Source organism: Vidua macroura, chromosome 11 (genome assembly GCF_024509145.1).
Source record: "Vidua macroura isolate BioBank_ID:100142 chromosome 11, ASM2450914v1, whole genome shotgun sequence".
NCBI classification, from domain to species: Eukaryota; Metazoa; Chordata; class Aves; order Passeriformes; family Viduidae; genus Vidua; species Vidua macroura.
Genome location: NC_071581.1, coordinates 22,234,106 through 22,253,274, shown reverse-complemented (window position 1 = coordinate 22,253,274; position 19,169 = coordinate 22,234,106). Strand labels below are relative to the sequence as shown.

The following is a 19,169-nucleotide window of genomic DNA, read 5'->3' as shown; positions in this document are numbered from 1 at the left end:
TCAGCAAATTAAAGAAACTATGAAGGAAGCATAACAGCATCCATATTCCACTCACTCCCACTAGGGATGCAAATTCAGTTTCAGAGCAAAGGTCCTATGATGCTAGTCTAAGACACAGTTTTGGGCTAACCCTGTATTACCAAGGCTCCAAATGTCAGTTTGTCACTCCTCACTCCAAAGGCCACTGCATTTTAATAAAACAATATGTGTGACTTAACATATTTCAGAAATTTTTGGGTAAGGGATGCTAAAACCAGAATCTACTCTAGGCCTAAAAAATCGAGGCCTCTGCCAGAAGACCTTGTGGTTGGTTTATCTGTTTATCTTGAAGTTCAGTTCTACTCAGAATTTCAGTGTCCATAACCACCACAACTTAGTGGTTGAGCTTACTGGAGGCCACTGATTCCACCACATTATCTTAGTTCACAGAGAGTTTTTAGAGAATGATGAAGGAATGAGGGAGCTCTAAATATTCAAAATCTTATCAAAGCTTCACTTTGTTAAAAGACATTTGTATCACATGGCCCTCAGGGATTCTTCTGTATACAAAAGGTTGGGTGTGGGAAGACTTTGAAGCAGATTATTTTGCCCATCAGGAAGAGCCAGCTGAGGAACCCTCCAGCTCTTCACCCCAAGATTAACAGGTTTTCCTGCAGGCCCCACAAAAAGCATTGACTGAGTAAGTTTGGTTATTACAACACAGAGAATTCAGAGAATCACAGAATCCTGGAATGGTATGTGTGGGAAGAGACTTTAATGCACATCTCATTAAACCCCCAGCCACAGGCAGGGACACCTTCTGCTATCTCAGGTTGCTCCAAGCCCCGACCAGCCTGGCCTTGGACACTTCCAGGGATCCAGAGGCAGCCACAGCTTCTCTGGGCAACCTGTGCTAGGGCCTACCCACCCTCACAGGGAAGAATTTCCTCCCAGTATCCCAAGAGAATTCAGGATACATTTCAGAAAACTTGGGCCACCCCACTAGAGAGAGCTCACATCTCACAGTGAACTTTCTCTCCCTTCCTCAAGGCTAAACCAGGAGAAGAAACCTCAGGACCTGCTGGAGTAACTCCTGCAGTGGAAATACAACACTTCAGTACCCTTTAGGATTTGAGTGAGCAGACAGAACTGCTCCTCCAGCTGCTTTTAGAGAGCACACCCATAACCATTCCCTGCCAGGGAATGACAGGGAATCTGTCCCCAGCCCACGGAATGTTTCGGGCATTGAGATGGCAATGCCGATAACACGGCTGGCACGGGGACCGGCACAGGGACCCGGCACAGGGACAGCGTGGATGCAAGCCAAAGAAGGATAACAAGGATTCAGTAAGAAGCTCAACAGAGGAAGCTCTGAGATTCTGAGAAAGGAAACTGGGAGAGAGACAAAGCTCAGTGCATAAACCAGAACAGAAACAGACTGAGACAGGCACAGCCCAGACAGATCAGTGACCACTAAAGCACTTCCTACTTCAGTGCAGAGGGTTTGTTGTTGTTGAGGTTTGGGCTTTTTCATTTTTCTTTGTTTGGTTGGTTTTTCTGAGTACTCCTTAGGTGATCCAAACTCTCACTTGCACAAGTGAGAATCACCCATGACAACTGCAGGCCATGGCAGCTCTGCTTAAGAGACAGCAGAGATTTTTATATTATAAAGTTACAAGAAAAAAGATTCGGAAGACATAAAGAACACACAAACAGAGTAAATGAGCTTTTGTTCTGTATCTGTCAGAAGAGGATTTAGGACATATTACAGACTATCATACTCCTGCATTTCCTAACACCTTTCCAACTTCACTGATTTAACATCACAAGTTTGGCAGCAAGGAAAACGAGATAAACAGTCCTGAAATCAGGTTTATGTTTCACATAGAGCAAAAAGGAAGGACTCTGCTTCAGCATACATAGAATAGATATAATACAGCAACTGTTCAAAGAATCACAGAATCACTAAGGTTGGGAAAGATCTTTAGGAACACTGAGACCAAATGTTAACACAGCACTACCAAGTCCCACTGAGCCACAGAGATACAGATTTGGATGGGATACTGGGAAGAAATCCTCCCCTGTGGGGGTGGAGATGCCCTGGCACAGGGTGCCCAGAGAAGCTGTGGCTGTCCCTGGGTCTCTGGAAGTGTCCAAGGCCAAGCTGGAAGGGGCTTGGAGCAGCATGGGACAGTGGAAGGTGTCCCTGGCCGTGACAGGGGGTGGGACAGGATCAGCTTTAAGGTCTCCTCCCACCCAAACCATCCCAGGATTTTGTGACACTTGTGACATTCTGTGACATAACTGAATGGCAAAAGCCAAAGAGCAAGAAGCAGCCCATAGGCAGTGAGGCTAAGCAGGAGGAGAACAGACACCCTAAAATATTTTACAGCTACTGGTCTAATCACTCCTATTTTTGCAAGAGTTGAAGCTGAGTTGTGATAAGATCATAACTCACAAAGACCCCCCATCCTATCTGTCTTACCCTAGTGCCAAATCCACCAAGTTACACTTACTAAAACATTGCTTTTATTTCATATTTTTGAGTATGTCTCAATACAATTAAACAAAGGACTCCATAAAACTTGAGCATGCAGCCTAAAATAAGTAAAGACTAATTAGCATGTTCTTCCTAATTGCCCAACTCTGCCCATGGATTTCTGCACAGCTGCCAGATGCAGGTCTGTCACCAGAGACTTGCCATGCTGTCCTGACAGAGGAAACCAACTGCAGAGCACTGTTCCCTCTGCGTGCCATGCCACCCTCAGCCTATCTGGGATGGTGGAGCAGGGAAAGACTGGAAGCAGGTCTTCCCGCCAGCACTCCTGTTATTGTCAGCCCTGGCAGGGCTAGATTGCTGCTACAGCAACAGTGGCAGGTTTTCAAAGAAACTGCAGTGTATACAAGGATGTTTTACACAGCCAAACAGAAAATCTTCCTTCCAGTTCCCCCTGGCCTCAGACAAAAGCAGCAAACCCTAAATCAACAGGCTTCACGCGCGTGGAGGGAAAGGCAGATGCCGTGGTGCTGCCTGTGCTAGAAAACTTCAGGACTAAAAAGCTGATGTTGGTGCAGCTCCACCAGGAGCTGAATCCCCAGAGGATCCGTGTGCTCCGTGTTGATGACGTAGCACTGGGCACTAAAATTCAAATATTGCCTGCAAATGCTGCTACTCCCTGAAATGCACATTCTACCATGTTAGTGAAGGAGAGAGAGGAGTGTTCTGAAAAGCTGTTGTTTTAGAGAAAGAGGACCAGTAATATATTATTAATGATAGATGACCAGTAATATATTATTAATTACTAAAGTCACTAACATTTGAATCCCAGGCTGGTTTGGTTGGGAAGTGACCTTAAAGCCCATCTCATTCCAACCTCCTGCCATGGACATGGATATCTTCCACTAGTCCAGGCTGTTTCAAGTCTCATCCAACCCAGCTTTGAACACTTCCACAATATCATTATTTCTTGTACTTAAAAATAAAAATTTAAGCTAGAAGTTGTTTCTTGTATTTTTCTAAAGGACAAGTATTACTATCAAAAATGGCAGTATTAAATAGGTAATTTTGCAAGCAATTCGTAACCAGCTCCTGCAATATATCCCACCAACCTTCAGAAAAGTTGCTAATCTCAATATTCAGGATTCTGCACAGCAGGGTAGAGTTGAGAAATTAATCCTTTTAAAGTTGAATTTCAACAACTGACAAAGGCATGTGTTAGCTGAATTCTATTTATGGCATTCATCCAAATATCAAATAAGGCTTTCCTGGCTGTGTTTCAGTCATCCCCATTCACAGCTCAAAGAGGACTTTTATAAATGTAGACAGGCAGTATAAATCCTGGATCTTGTTTGCATCCAATTTTACACATATCAGAATGGGAGAACAACATTATTTAGGAATTGTCACTTCAAGGAACAGACCAGTAATGACTGAGACATCTATCCTGTGCAGTTGTAAACTCCAGACAGAAACCAAAGAACATAAAAATACTTCTAAAATATCACTGTGGACAAGGCAGAGCAGCAGGCAGGCTGACAGAGCAGTAGGTACATGAACACAGAATCGTGGAATCACAGAATGCCAGACTGGCTGAACTTGGAAGGACCTTAAAGCTCACCTCATTCCACCCCCTGCCATGGGCAGGGACACCTTTCACTACACCAGGCTGCTCCAAGCCCCGTCCAACCTGGCCTTGAAATGTTTAAAGAAACCCAAATACCAAGCGATCAAAGAACATCAGTAATAGCTATTTATCAACCCCTTTAAAACACCTGTGTTGTTTCAAAAATCAAAGTTCACCAGAAACAGAGGCAATCAGGCACTTCCTTAGGTACAACGCACCACCCAAATTCAGGGACACACAGAATCCACCTGACCCACAGTTTACTGTTGTCTTACAACATTTCTCAGCCTGTACAGGTTTGCACCATTTTTTCTGATGGGGTTGTTTTTGTCATCTCTTACATTTGCTGTGAGCAAGAAAAGCAGCAGCAGCAATGAAAGACACAAGATTCTTTCTTTTGAGGCTGTACCACAATACGTAAGGTGAAGAACAAAAGGCATTCTGACAGACTTCCAACACACTGTGGCCACCCCTTGGATTCAGTATTTCATTACAAACCTGGATGTACAGGCTGTGCTCCCGTCCTAGTAACTCTCATGACATTCAGCATCTCGAGCCCACAAAGCACCTCCACACCTCCCTGCCTTTGCTCCCATTAAAAGGTATGTTCTTTCATCATCACCAAGACTGAGAAACGTTTGTGCTTCCTACCATCACTTTGCTTTCTACTGCTAACTCAACTGTTTGATGATAAACACTGTTCTTCAAACCACAGGCAATGTTCAATGCAGAGCACTCCTGGCACAGCTACACAGCTCTGGCGAGAGCCTGACCCCCCTAACGCTTCGAAGGGACCGACTGATCAGGGACATGAGGAGCATGCTCAGGAAACCTGCAACAACTACTGCACCTGGAAGGGATTCCTCAGGGAAATAAAGATGGAGAAGGCTCAGGGGGATCTTATCCATGTGTGGAAATTCCTGACGGGAGGCAAGAGAGGCTCCTCTCAGCGGTACCCCACGACAGGACAAGAGGCAATGGGCACAAATTAAAGCACATTAAAGTCCATCTGAATTATCTTATCCATGAAGACAGCCAGGCACTGGCCCAGGTTGCCCTGGATGGTTGTGGAGTCTCCGTGAGGACAGTCAGACCCTGCTGGGCATGGTCCCAGCACCCGCTCCAGCACTGATTCCCTGATCTCCAGAGGTCCCTGCCAGCCCCAAGGGCTGAGACTGAAAGCTGGCACTGCTTCCACAAGACTCACCCACATCCTCTCCCACCACCAGAACATCTGACTGCTTTCAGAACTTTAACCTAAAGCAGATTCCTGGGCTCTGCATCATTTATTTGTGAGATAAAACCAAGACTATTAGAAACTGTAATTATAAATTCCTCAGTAAATCTGCTTTAATAGGGATACACATTCCAAGGAAAGCTGCCTTTTTTCCTCCCTAAGAAACAAAACATGCTCAAATATTAACAGGAGACCTCCTCATTCCTAAACTGAAAACAGAATAAACTTTAAATGAAATACAAGTCTTTCTTCACCACATATATAACCAGACTGTGGGATTTCTTGCTGAGTCCAAAAAGAAATCAAGAGTCAGAAAAGAACCGAGTTAAAGTCCAGATACTCCTATTCTGCCCCAAATAGTAAGGATTCACGCTACAGGATCCTCACTGCAAAGGCAGAAAGCTGTCAGTTAACAGAAGCTCTGGACTCTGCAGCTGATTATTCCCCAATCACCCCATGGTGCTCCTATCCAAACTCACTGACTCTTCTGCCGAGTGAATCCACAAACACCAAAAACATCAGGCCTCCACACAATGAGGGACTGAAACAACTGGATGTAGTGTCAGTTTTTCTGAACGGGAATGGAAACGCCAACATTTGGAAACTTTTTAGGACTGTCTTTAAACCTCTCTCTTCTGTATCTTCACCCTGTCTGGGCACTGACAGGAGCCACTGTCCATCTTTCCTGTCTGCCAAACCTCCTGAGCTTCACCACAACTCAGCCTGCTTTTAGGGTCAAAACCTTGTGTTTCTTCAGCACATCACATCAGTTTCATAAACTTTGTAAGGTGACCCCAAATTCTTCTTAGTTAATTTACAAAGCAACCATAAAACCTCTCCAAATGCTGAAGGGACAGGTGATGGAAGGGAATGGAGAACAATTAGAGTGTATTTATGTAAACAGTGACAACATTCCTCAGTCTAGTTAAGTGATATTCACCTCACAGATGCCTCAGAGCTATACAGTATAGTAAAGTAAAGCACCTGAAGTTGGACATTTGCATTTTAAACACTGCTGAATCACTGCTTGCTTTGCAAACAGCAGTTACTGGAGATTTTACTGCATGTCCACTAGCACTTGCTATTACTACACAGTTCAAAGTTGGATCTGAGAGTTTGTTCAAAGCTGGATCTGGGAGTTTGTTTCAGTCAGTTCCTAAAACAATTGCTAATGACAAACTGGCCTGACTGTTCAACCTCATCAGTTTACTCTCTACATACCCACCGAGATAACACACGTGATAACTGCAAGAGACATGACCACACACCTTACTTCACCTGCACTTTGGCCACCCACCAACTCCTGCTGGCATTTACCAGCACTTCTACACTTCAAAATTAGTTCAGGCCATTGCCTTTTTGTATAAAATGAAGCATTAGTTCATTTTCACCGTCCCTGGAGGTGTTCAAGGAATGAGTGGACACAGCAATGAATGCTCTTGTGTGGAGATCACTCAAAAAGTTGAACTCAACCTTAGAGGTCTTTTCCAAGCTAAATGATTCTGTGAAATGCATTTCATATAAAACTACATAACCTGTGTTATTCAGCTGTGCAAAAGTCAGATAAAAGCTCCAGGATGCCAATCATTTTTAGTGACAGATACCAAAAGGTAACCATGCTGTTGAAAATTTATAAATAAAGGTCAGGTGCTTCATAAAAAAATGAAAAATCTTAACCTACAACCTCAGAAATGTATGATGAGAAAATTCTATTTCTTGACAACACTAATCTGCAGTACAGAATCACAGAATCATGGAATGGTTTGGTTTGGAAGGGACCTAAAGTTTATCTCATTCCACCTGGTGCCATGGGCAGGGACACCTTCCAATAGACCAGGCTGCTCCAAGCCTCATCCAGCCTGGCCTTGGACACTTCAAGGGACAAAAGAATTGCGCAATGTATGGAGATTCTCTAACAGAAAAAAACCTACAACTTTCAGAGAAGGACAAAGTAAACAGTTTTACTTGTTTACAAAACAAGTAAAAAAACCCAAGAGTTTTACTTGTTTACAAAACAAGTAAAACTGACAATCAAAGACTCCAACTAGTCTTAGAACCAAAGAACCACACATTTCTTCACAGAAAGGGCTGCCCTGCCTGTCCAGGTTGCAGCATAGGCACAGCTAATGCTACAGAAGGCACAACACAAGGAGCATTTCTTTCCATGGCAGAGCCAGTTCAGCAATTTTAGCTCATCTGCTCCCACCTCCACCACTCGATGCCAGTGCTCCAGAGCCCCCCTTTCCTGCCGTGACACCACTCCTTGTGCAGCTGCACAGTAACTAGACCAGGAAGCAGAACAATGTGAGAAAATCCGATCAAAAGTACAATATCCCCATTCTAGATCAGTTTCCCAATCCCATTCATCTCCCAACCACAAACAACAATTGTGCTGGCACGATTCAGAGCACAGTCCATGGGTGAGAACAGACGGTGAGGAAAAGGGGCTGTTCAGACAGCTCTGCCACCGGAATATTCAAATTACACCCTGGAAAGCTGTGAATTCAAAGTCCTCCCCCTACTCCCAGCACCACACAATCATCTTGCAGAAACACATTCCACAGTTTTGTTTTGAAAGCCAATAAAGGAGGAAGATTCCAAGGAGGAAAGGACATTTACGAGGCTGACACACAAGTTAAAGAACTTCAGATGAATCCATTTTGGTTAATTCAGAATGTTTTGGGGGCATTCTGGCAGAGGTGCAAGAGGTGGATGTAGGGATCCATCCCTCACGGAACACTCAGCACGGTGCATCCACCGTGGCACCTTCTACCAGCTACAAAAAGAAGATAAAAATTGCTACAAAAAGAAGCCAAGTCTGATTTCTATTCCTAAAACCTGCTAGTACCAGTTCTAAAATTCTACGCTATTTTTATAAAGCATCTTTTCCAACCCTCTCTGATAATTTAGTCACTGGCTTACTAGAGTTATCCCTGGGATCACAGGAAGAAAGGAGTTCTGGTAAGGAAAAAGAAAAATCACCAAACCCCACATTTTGTATCCCAATTCCCAGCAAACACAAGTGGATTAGAGTCAGTTCACATTTACGCATGAAGAACCTTTGAGTTTTGGTTATATGACGTTTTTAGGGCAAAAGAGCTATTTATCAGAATACTAACATTCTTCTTGTTGCTACCAAATTCCAGGAAGTCTCTCAGTTTTACAGTCACTCCATTGTGGAAAGCAAAATGCAGGACATGAATAAAAACTTCGAACTGCACTTGTGCTATAGTGCAAAAATGCCATTTTATTAGTACACACACATTATTGGGAAACTCAAAATGAATGTATTAGCTAAATTAATCCCATGTTTAATCAGATTTGGTCCCTGACATCTGATGAACTGCTTTAATTACAGGTTTTCACCTCTGCCTGCTGCCAACGAAGAGCCAACTTTGCTCTATTTGAATGCTGCAGATGATATTCAACCACAGGACAACCAGCCTCAAGGTTTTAGGTTTTATGCTCCAGTGATTTTTCTACTACATTACTAATCTGTATGCACATTTGGGTTGGTTTATTCCAAAAGGGACAGTGTGTTATGTAAAGATGGGAAAGAAACATACTACAGCCTAAATATTTTCAGCATGAAGTGATGCATATTTTTTTTATATCTCCATTAACTTCTTAGCAGAAGAGGTCATCCTTCTGCAATTGTTGCAAAGCATTTCTTAATTGATTATACATTATTTAATATTGACTATACATTAGAAGACTGGTTTTAGTCCTTCATACAAGTCAGCTCCTCAGGGTCTGTGGGATGAGCTCCTGCAACAGGCCTTGGAATCCACACTTCCCATTTCTTTCACTTTTAAGAGCTACAACCAATATATGAAACATTCAGAGATACCATTGCAGAGGCCTGCAAGTTCAGTACAGTTTCACTATCATTTTAAGCCAATATTAGCTGCTGAAAGAATTAGTCCCACCTTTCCCCAAGGCCAGTTTCCACATGTGCCTTCCTTGAGTCAGCACAAGCCATTCACGAAGACCCACAGCAAACAGAGGACACTCACCCCATTAAAAAGCAACATTTCTCCTCCCCTTTTCCTTTGGGAAAGAATAAGGGAGAAGCTGAGTTAATTTTAACATGATCAGCTCCCCAGTCCAGCTCACTGTGGCCACGTCAGAGCTGGCGTGAGCAGAGCCACAAGGAAAAGAGGAGCACGCAGCTGCCTGAACTGTGCACGTGGGAATTCACTGGGGCTGGAGCTGCTCGTGGAAACACACCTACCTACAGGGGCAAAAACTGGAACAAAAAGTATTTAGATACTCCAAGAAAATACCCCGCGTCCCAAGATACACACAAAAGAAAAGAAATGACTCGAATGAGTTACCGGAGCAGAGTTTACGTTATCGACTCTCGCTGCGGGGTGAGTTTATATTGCCCACTCACACTCACCTGAGGTGTGGCAGCTTTTAGAGTTTTGTTTCAAATTTTTTTTTTTTTTTTTTTTACAAGAACGTGAAAACAAAATTCTTAACCGAGATGGTGGTGCAAGCCAAAACTTTTAACACATGGTGGGGGGAGAGGCTGATGACATAAGTCAGTTTGTCCAGAGAAGGGGAGAAAATACACCAGAAAAAAAAAAATTAAAAAAAAAAAAAAAAAAAAAAAAAAAAAAAAAAAAAAAAACCTGCTAAAAAGTTCAGCCACTGGGTTTCCAAACGTAACTTTGCTTTTTTTTTTTTTAAATCGATGCACGAAGACTCTGCCACTTTAACTCCACCAAACCAAATTTTCTCTGTCAGAAACCCCAAGCTGAGCTTCCCCCAGCAGCTCGGTGCTCCCCAAGGCCCATCGGGGATGGCTCCCAAGGCCGGGATCGCCAGCCACAAGCACCCGGAGCACAGGAATGCGACTGAGAGGAGAGGGACTGGCCCCAGTTCAACCTGGGGCTGGATTCCACCCGCAGGGCGGCTGCGCTGCTAAAAGCAGAGCAGTTATAAGAAACTACTCGCTCTAACACACCCTCATCATAAATGCATATTTGTGGTTCTCTCACTGTGTTCAGACCTTTCCCTTTATCTCATCAGTTGTATTTGTACCCTGAGCCAGAGCACTTGTCCACGGGATAAACTTATCTGTATCTATCTAGGAAAAAAAAAAAAAGTACACTGGAGTGTGTTCTGATCAGTCAGAGAACCAGTAACACTTCTTCCGAAATTTCGGCTAAAATCATACTCGCAGTCACTTTGCTATTCATTCTCAAGAAATATATTCATTGCTTCTAAAGTTAAATTGCATTCCAACTTATCATCTCCTTGATCTTTTGTAATGACAAAATATGAACAGCAAAACTTGCTTTAACCTCTTTACAACCCTTCTGTGCGTTATACACCTCTGCCATGGCGTCTTGCTTGGATCGAGCAGCTCGCTGTGACCACAACATCCTTCCCTCGACCTCTTCCAGCTCTGAACCCACATCTATGCACCAGAAGAAAAACACACTCTTGATTAATTCAGTTTGAGACTCTCTTCCAACCTGAAACACTCAACCATTCCATTCAACACAAAAAAAAAAAAAAAAGAGAATTCAAAGTAAGTTTGGGCAGTTCAAAAGTTCTCCTCAATTAACAAGTCCATGAAGTAATTTTGTGACTTTTATTTTCGTTGTGTTACAAACTAACATTGCACACTTCCCAAATTTCCAGGAGGAGAAATCATAACTTCAATGGGGTTTATCACCTGTATTTATAATTTAATTACCCTGTTCCAAAATACTCTTCCTACTGCCGGTACAAGGACTGAAACCAACTGGAACACCTTGTCCTGGGTAACCAGAGAGCCTTGAGCCCCTCTAGTAACATCCTAAAAAAAACTTACAAGCTACCAGTGATAACTTTAAAGAGAGAGACAATTACTCTGAGCAGTTTGAGAGGTTCCAATACGTACTTTAATTCATTAAAGTTTTTATTTCATTATTCTTTTTATTTCTTATACCTTCATCTCTTACCAACACAGAACTCAAAGTTAATGACCGTATTACAGTCCTAAAAAAATTAAATCTTTACTTTTAACCATGTTAATGCTGTAACAATATTAAACTGGTTTAAACCTTCACTTCAGGGTAATAAGAGACTTTTCCATTTATTTCATTTTACGGCCCTAAAATTGCTCCCCTCACCAACAGTACTGTGGGCAGGTGTGTGCAACAAACTACTAGGAAACTACTAACTGGTACTTCTGCTATCACAAACTAATAGTAGTGGCTTTCAAGTCTTTTAAACACGAGAAAATTAGTTAAAAACTCTGTAGTACGTAACACTTGTCCTGCTGGACTTAACCATGTTCGCGTGCACTTGTGAGAGCTCAAATTCGGTATTATGAAAACAGAAGTTAAGCTAATTTACTTTTAAACCCACTCCATCCCCTCCGGGTCCCACTCCCCACAGACAATGCTGCTTTAGCCCGGTGCACGGGGATAGCGCCCGGAGATGCTCCGAGCTCCCGGCACCGGGAGCCAGGACGCTCCGCTTCCCGGGCTCTGCGCCCGTGTTCACCCCAAACCAGGGCATTCCGCCCCAAACATCCGAGCCTCCCTGTCCCACCGAACCGCGTTTAACGAGCAGCTTTGGGGGTCCGCACCCGCCCGCGCTCCGCGTTAGTTCCCGCTCCAGGCCGGAGCGTGTCCGTCCTGGAGAGCAGAGCCGGGGCCGGGAGGGACCGGGAGGGACCCGGGGAGGGACCCCGGGCGGGCCGCAGCCCCCCGCCGCCGGCCCCGCCGCCGGAACCTGTCGGGACACATTCTTGCGGCGGCCGCGGCCGGGCCAGGAATGCGGCCGGGGGAGCCGGGGCGGCCCCGCGCGGCCCCGGGGCCCCTCCGGACGCGCATCCCGGGGCGGGGGCGGCGGGCGGGCGATGCCCCGCGGCGGCCCGGAGCGCGGGCCCGACGGTACCGGCGCTGCCCCCCCCCACCACCACCACCACCCCCCCACACACACAGCGCGCCGCGGTCACTCACCCTTGGAGTAGAGCGACTTGGGGGACTCGAGGTCGAGGTCGGCGCTGAGCAGAGAGATGAAGTCCGAGGGCATCGCAGCTCCGCGGCCCGGCGGGGGCGAGGGGGCGGCGGGAGGAGGGGGGGGCCGGGCCGGGGGGGGGGGGGGGGCGCGGCTGCCTCCGCCGCGAGCGGAGCGGAGCGAAGCGGAGACACGGGCCGGGGGAGCGCGCGGTGCGCACGGCGGGGCCGCGGTCGGCGGGGCAGGCGGGCGGGCGGACGGGCGGTCGGGCCGGGGCTGCGGGAGCGGGCGGCGCTCGCAGGGCCGGTGTGCAGCGGAGCGCGCCCGACGCCGCTCCGAGCCCGCTGCGCCTGCGCGGGGCACGGGAGGGGCCGGCGGGGAACGGCGGCGGCGCGGCCGCTCCGCGCCTGCGCGAGGGAGGACGGGGGACCGGCGGGGGCGGAGCGGCCGCGCGTGCGCACGCGGGGGGGTGCGGGGGAAGAGTCTGGAAGGGATGGGGGGGGGGAGGCGATGGAGCCTCAGGAGGGATCCCTGCCCTGAGGGGAGCCGGGGTGAGGAGAGCTCCTCAGAGGAGCCCCCGGCATCGGGGACCCAGGCGGGCCCTTCAAGGGCAGCCCCAGGCTGGGCTCTGAGGGGAGCCCCCCGGGGTGAGGGGGCCGGGCTGGTCCCTCTGGGGGGCGCCCCGGCGTGAGGGCGGCAGGGCTGGACCCTTTGCGGGAGCCCCCGGGATGGTCTCTCAGGGAGCCCTCAGGGGAAGGGCGGTAGCAGCGGTTGTCCCCAGGTCCCGCGGCCGGGGCTGTGCCTCAGGAGGCCGTGCCCGCCCGTTCTCCCCCGGTGCTGGGGGTCGTGATGACACCCCGCGGATCAGGGCCGGCTGTGGTGCCACCAGAGCTCCATCCACCCGCAGGGCTCTGCCATGGAAACCCACAAGGCAGAGCTGCCAAACCCACTGGCGGATGTTGTCCCAAAAAAACAGCTATTTCCAAATAACATGGAAATGCAAAAGCAGTGTCAACAGCGCGTTATCATTGACGCGGATGGCAGCTGCCTTAAGACACAAGTGCCCCACATGTGGGGAGTCGGGAGAACACGAGCACTGAGCTCTTGAGAGGGAGTTTGGGAGTCCCTTTTCCTGAAAGGTGTAAGAAGGGGGAGGAGGTGTGGAAAGGTGTCTCGCACAGACGTACAATTACTTTTCCAAAGTGTCCAAAATCTGCTTTGAAAGTGGGGAAAGGATGGGAAAATAAGAAGGGCTGTGTGTGAATGGATGGAGGTGCCAGGCGAGTGCTTAAGCTGTGAAAAATGGAGGCGGAAGGAGCTGTGAACAGCTGCCGCGTGCCTCCGGCGCCGCACAGGGTCCAGTTTCCCTGGGACACCAAAAGGTTGGCTCCTGTCCCTCCTGCTGCCAGCTCCTTGCCAGTCTGCTCTCGGATCCCAGCGAAATCTCCCTCTAAAAACACTCAGTAGCTTCCAGGCGCTCGCTGCAGCCTAAGAGCCGGTGAAGAGCCCTTGAGCCCCATGCCCCGCTGGTCAGTCGGCATGGCCGCGCTGGTGTCCTCACCAAGCTCTCGACCACTGTCCCACGTTTGTGACACCACTGAGTTGGTCCTTGGAGCACCGGCGCTCTGTTCTCCACATCCCCTGCCCGCAGGGCGCCAGGCAGTGCCCGTGGTGTCAGGGTGGGACACGCGTGGTGTCCGTGTCTCACAGCCCTGGCAGAGCAGTGGCAGCTGCGCCGTGCGTGGTTGGTGGCATTTGAAGTCGGTTTCTCTTTCATCCCAGCTGCTTTAATTCCCGGAGCTGTCCCGGCTTTTCATCTTCTCCACCTGACTTCATTCATGACCTGGCAGAAGGGCACAGGACTCCAGTACATCTGTGGATTTCATCCCTGTCAATCAGCCATCGCAGCTGGTGACCAGCCCCTGCCCAGAGTGTGCCATGGAAGTCTCCAAGACCCTTCCCCGGGCAGTGACAGCCGGGATGCAGCTGTCCTGGTGCCCAGGAATACTCAGTCATGGCACACCCACAGTTCTGCTGCTGTTTCAGGGTGCTCAGCACAGCTCACCCGTGCATTGTTCAAATCAGGCACGAGTGTCCTCTGTAGTTAAAAGTCTTCCAAAAGGGTTTGTTGTGATCACTGAGTCCCTCAGCAAAATGTCTGGGAATGGGGCAGCCACAGCTCCCCTGGGCAACCTGTGCCATGGCCTCACAACCCTCACAGGGAAGAATTCCTTCCCAATATCCCTGGCAGAATAAGAATTCCTATCCTAATATCCCCTCTGGCAGTGGGAAGCCATTTCCCCTTGTCCTGGCACTCCAAGGTCCCTCTCCAGCTCTCTTGGTGCAGGCATACTCGGGATAGCTGAAGGGAAAGGTTCCCCTTTGGCAATCTCAAACCTGACAACTTCAGGGGAAAGGGGGATTCACCTGTGCCAGGCAGGGATTGCCCAGCCTTGCAAGGGAGGGAGAGCTACCGCTATGCAGGCACTGCAAAACTGAATTGTTTGGGAAGCATCAAGGGAAAACAATGTAAGGCTGTGCTATACTCACCTCCTGTCTGAGTGATGAGGAAGACAGAGGCTCTTTGAGAAGGTGCCACCACCAGATGGGCTGTGGTGGGGAAGGAAAACGGATCTTAGTCCTGAAAGGGAAGTGGCAGAGAGAGCCCTCTGAGAGACAGAGTGCTCAGGGATGGAGCAATTCAGGATAGAGAAGGTGCCTTTGGGAGGCACAGGCATTCATGGCTGAGCAGTGAAAGGACAGCGCCAAAAGCCCGGGCACTGCTGGCCCAGCAGGAGCAGCTCCACGACAGCTGCTGGAGAGTGTTTGGCTGTGAAGAGCTTTGCAGAGTCCTGGGAAGGGCAGAGCTGGGACAACACAAATAACAACACGGAACAGGGGGTCAAAGCAGAGAAAAAAGGAGTCCTGGTGCTCCGTGGAGCGAGGCAGGAGCAGCCTGGCTGTGCAATCCCACCTGTGCTCACCCAGCCTGGGGGAACTTCCAAAGCACTGCCCTGGTAACAGCTGGAAAGGAGAGAGGCCCTGCCGTTCCCAGCATTCCAAGACTGGGAGGCTATGGACAAAGGCCAAACTTGGAGAAAGAATTAATTATTTTTTTTTTGGGGGGAGGACCAAATAGTCCTGGACAATTAGAATTTTAAAGGACTAAATAAATGATCATGGTGCAGCACAGAGCAGCAGAACTGGGGGGAATAACCACACCGAGGCAGGTCAATAAAGCACATGTACAAGGTTTCCTGGGATCCAGTCAGAGCCATAAAACTCCTCTTGTGGGCCCTAAAACATGGAAAAGCCATGGGAGGAGGCTGCAGTGGTTCTGTGTCATTGAGGTATTTTCTCTCTTTATTATGAAGTTCCTCTTCCTGCAGAAGCAGCCGGAGAGCAGCAGGTGTGAGGGGGAAGGAGCCTAAACCGCGATCATGGGGACAAATTAGCAGGTGCCTGCAGAATATCACTAACCCCGTCTGCGATTCCGGAGCCTACGTAGGTGTTTTATTTTCTAGCGGTGTTAGAAAGACTGTCAGAAAATAATTAGGCTCTGTCAACAGTTCCCCTATTCCCAGATTACTTACGACTTCCTGACTCATTAGAGCTGCCGAGGCTGGCAGGAAACCTGTTTTATAGTAATTTCTGTTAGTGGTGTCCCTGGAGGAGAGACAACACGGTGCGGGTGACACCAGCGTGTGACACCAGCGTGTGACACTGGCGTTGACTTCACCCTCGTGATGGAGGCACCGGGGCCGTCGGGGTTGTGCAGGGCAGTTAGTGCTGGCAGGAGACACTGTCCCACTCTGTCCCCATGCTGGTGACAGGGAACAGGACACTTGGCTGCGGGGCTGATGCTGGGCAAGGTCCAGCTTTAGGTGCACGGGATTTGCTGGTGTCCTGAAAATGTTCCTGGTTTGTGAGGGTTTTAAAAACAGAAGGGACACGTAAGTCCCGTTAACAGGGTCTTTCCATTTAATCCTGGAATAAAGCCACCATAGCCTCCCTGTCCCAGAGTGGGAGCTGTCACGTGCAAACACAAGATGACTGTGTCAGGACTCCTCTGAGGCCCACTGGCCCCTGAATTTTACCATCTCTGTCTCAGACACCCTGCAAATCCTCCTCAGTGCTCAGAGGAGCAAGACCGTGCGTAGTACTGACCCTGCAGTGCTTGGAAGCAGATTTAAAAATAGTTCTGAAATCTTCTGTTTATTTCTCTGATTTTTGGATCCAATTCCTCTAGATCAAAGATAAATAAAGTTTACAGTGAGATGGTGCTTGCCAAGAACACAAAGCCCAACCTTCCTCCCCAAAACTTGCACTTCCCACTCAGTTCATGCCCTTTTTCCCTACATTATCTCAGCTAAAATCCAGGACCAAAGCAGATGTTCCCATTGATTTCCCATGCCCTTTTCCCCAGTCAGCACCTTGCTGACCTCCGGCTCCCTCCTGTGAGGCTCCAACCAGGTACTGCTGCCCTGAGGGTGCTTATGGTACAGTGAGATCCATAATTAGGCAAATTTTAAAAGCCTGATTCTGCTGACAGACACGGGAGTGGGATGTTACATCCTATTATAAGCAGACATGTAAATAGGATACAAAATCCATGGTCTCCATGCCATCTTTCCATTGAAAACAACCCTCCTACACACTCTTCTCGTGGACGTGTCACTGTGAGAGTCCTGGGACCACAGGGCAGTCACACACCATGCGGGTTCTTCCAGAGAAAACCCATGCCCATGGCTGCTCTGCCACTTGCTCATGGCACTTCCAAAGAGGTGAATGGGATTATCAGGGTGATGTAGGGAGCTGCCCTGCCTGCTGCAGTTTTTGAAACTCTCACTGTAATTACAGCCTGGAATATTGTATGGACTCGGGAGCTGCTTGTGCAGTGCTTAGCCCCAAACTGCTGCTTCCCCAACACCCACAGGGACCGTTGGGTCGCTCGGCCACACATGCTGCCAATCATCCTCGGCACAGGCTCAGCACCAGCTTCTGCCAAGGAGAAGATTTTTCCTCTACCAACAGGAAGGCAGATCCCTTGTCTGCCATAGCTCACCAACGCTGGATATTTGAGCCCTGTAACATGGGGGTTACACACTCCAGGGTAACAGGGATGGAGTAACTAAACATCCCACACCTGGGGGAAGACAAGATCCTTCATCTGTTTGTTGTACACCTTTATTGAACACAGCAAACACACAGCCTGGCACCTCCTGCCAGGCAGACAATCTCCAGGTAACAAGAAATGGCATTTTGTGGGTGCCTGCATCACGGAACATGCACCAACTCCCCCCAGGAACACCCTCAGACCTCCCACCCCTTCTCCGCAAACCATCAGCCCAATTAACAGCTACATTCTGCGTCATCAAGGAACTCGGGGTGGTGGAGAGGCAGAAAAGGCCGGCACTGCACTCCCAGGCAGCGCTACCACGCTCGCATGAACCACAGGAGCTGCCTCCGTGCTCGTATTTCCAGCTCCTCACTCAACCTCTCCTCCGCAGCACCTGAAGGAAGCGGAGCACAGCCCAGATTGAATTCCACCCACAGAGGTTTCTGTGGGGTGAAAGCTGAGACGGCTTTGTCCCGGCATTGTGCGGAGACCTGGCGGCAAACACGGGCTGTGCGGGTTCAGCGTGGGGACAGAGCTTGGCAACTGCCTGCTTTAATCCTTACACAAAGTGAGTAAACGAGCTTTGTTACTGCCTCCCTTGCTGCCTGAGCCGTTTCACACCTGTGGGACCCTCCTTGAGCCAGCCAGAAGAGGCTGGTGTGGTTTCACCACCACACCAGAGGACACCCGGAAAGCACTGGGCTCACTCCAGCCACCTCCACCCCAGACATGCTGTCCCTTGTCATTAATGGAGAAGTGAGAAGACTTCGATGTGGCTTCTGCAAATGCATCTCAAGCACCCTGAGGTCTTTGAGGAGCTGGCATATGTGCAGATAGAGGCCACTTGGGGTTCCACAAGGCACTGGACAAGGATCTTACCAGCTCCAAGAAGCCTTAGAACAAGACTGAGAGTCTCCCTTGGGCAATTAATCCATTAAGAGGAAAAAAAGCTTTCATAACGTATGGGAATTGACAGGCAACTTCCCCAATAGCGGAGGGTCGAGAGCTGATAGCAAGGGTCAATGATGGCAAGAAGTTCTTTAGAGCAACCAAAATGCAACTGAATGTAGACCGTGCCAGGAAAACAGTATTAAGAAGAAGTCAAAATACAGCTAAAAGTGCTGCCTATGGAGAAAACAAGTATGTTTCCAGCATCACACCTGCCCCATTCCTCAGGTGAGCCTGGTGCTCCTGGATCAAAACCAGCTGACCTTTGTGGAATCTTGCACTGCCCTGAACGACCTCAACTCAGCAGGGTGATACTGTTGCCAACATGCGCCTTCCAGCTTCAAAACCTTTCCCTAATAGGGAATCCACTCTAAACTTCCCCAAATTAAGTTCATGGTTCACAATTTCGTGTTAAATGTGAAGCCCTGGCAGTGCTCTTACTCCAAGTTCCCTGGCCTTCAGTTTTAAAAAACAGAGTGTAATTCTACATACAAGAATTTCTTCTATACAACCTTCTGGAGGACACAGTAGTTTTTTGGAAGAGAGAAGAATCCCCACAATGCATGGGAGGTTTTCACAGCAGGACCCCAGGGTATCACTGCCCTTTTTGCTGCAATCCCAGGGGATGATCAGCTGTGCTGGAGGTCTGGATTGGGAGCCAGTGTCGGTGGCACAGCCCTGCCAAAGGGCAGCAGGCACCAGGACACCACTTCCCTTTATTTAGCAGATCCCAAAGCCCCAGATCAGTGTGCTGGAAGAGCTGGAAAGGTTCCTGCCTTAGCACAGGAAGCAAACTGTG

The 19,169-nt window shown here is 48.6% G+C and overlaps 1 protein-coding gene across 4 annotated transcripts in view; it reads right to left on the bottom strand.

The window, feature by feature from the left end:
• Positions 1-12,403, bottom strand: part of NFAT5 (nuclear factor of activated T cells 5) — a 55,491-nt gene extending 43,088 nt beyond the window's left edge. For all 4 annotated transcript variants that reach the window (XM_053987647.1, XM_053987642.1, XM_053987643.1 and 1 more), the window contains exon 1: positions 12,306-12,403. In XM_053987647.1, the coding sequence (XP_053843622.1) occupies positions 12,306-12,378 (73 nt within the window). In that variant the 5' untranslated portion in view covers positions 12,379-12,403. The remainder of the gene's footprint in view (positions 1-12,305) is intronic.
• Between the last annotated feature and the right edge of the window lie 6,766 nt (positions 12,404-19,169).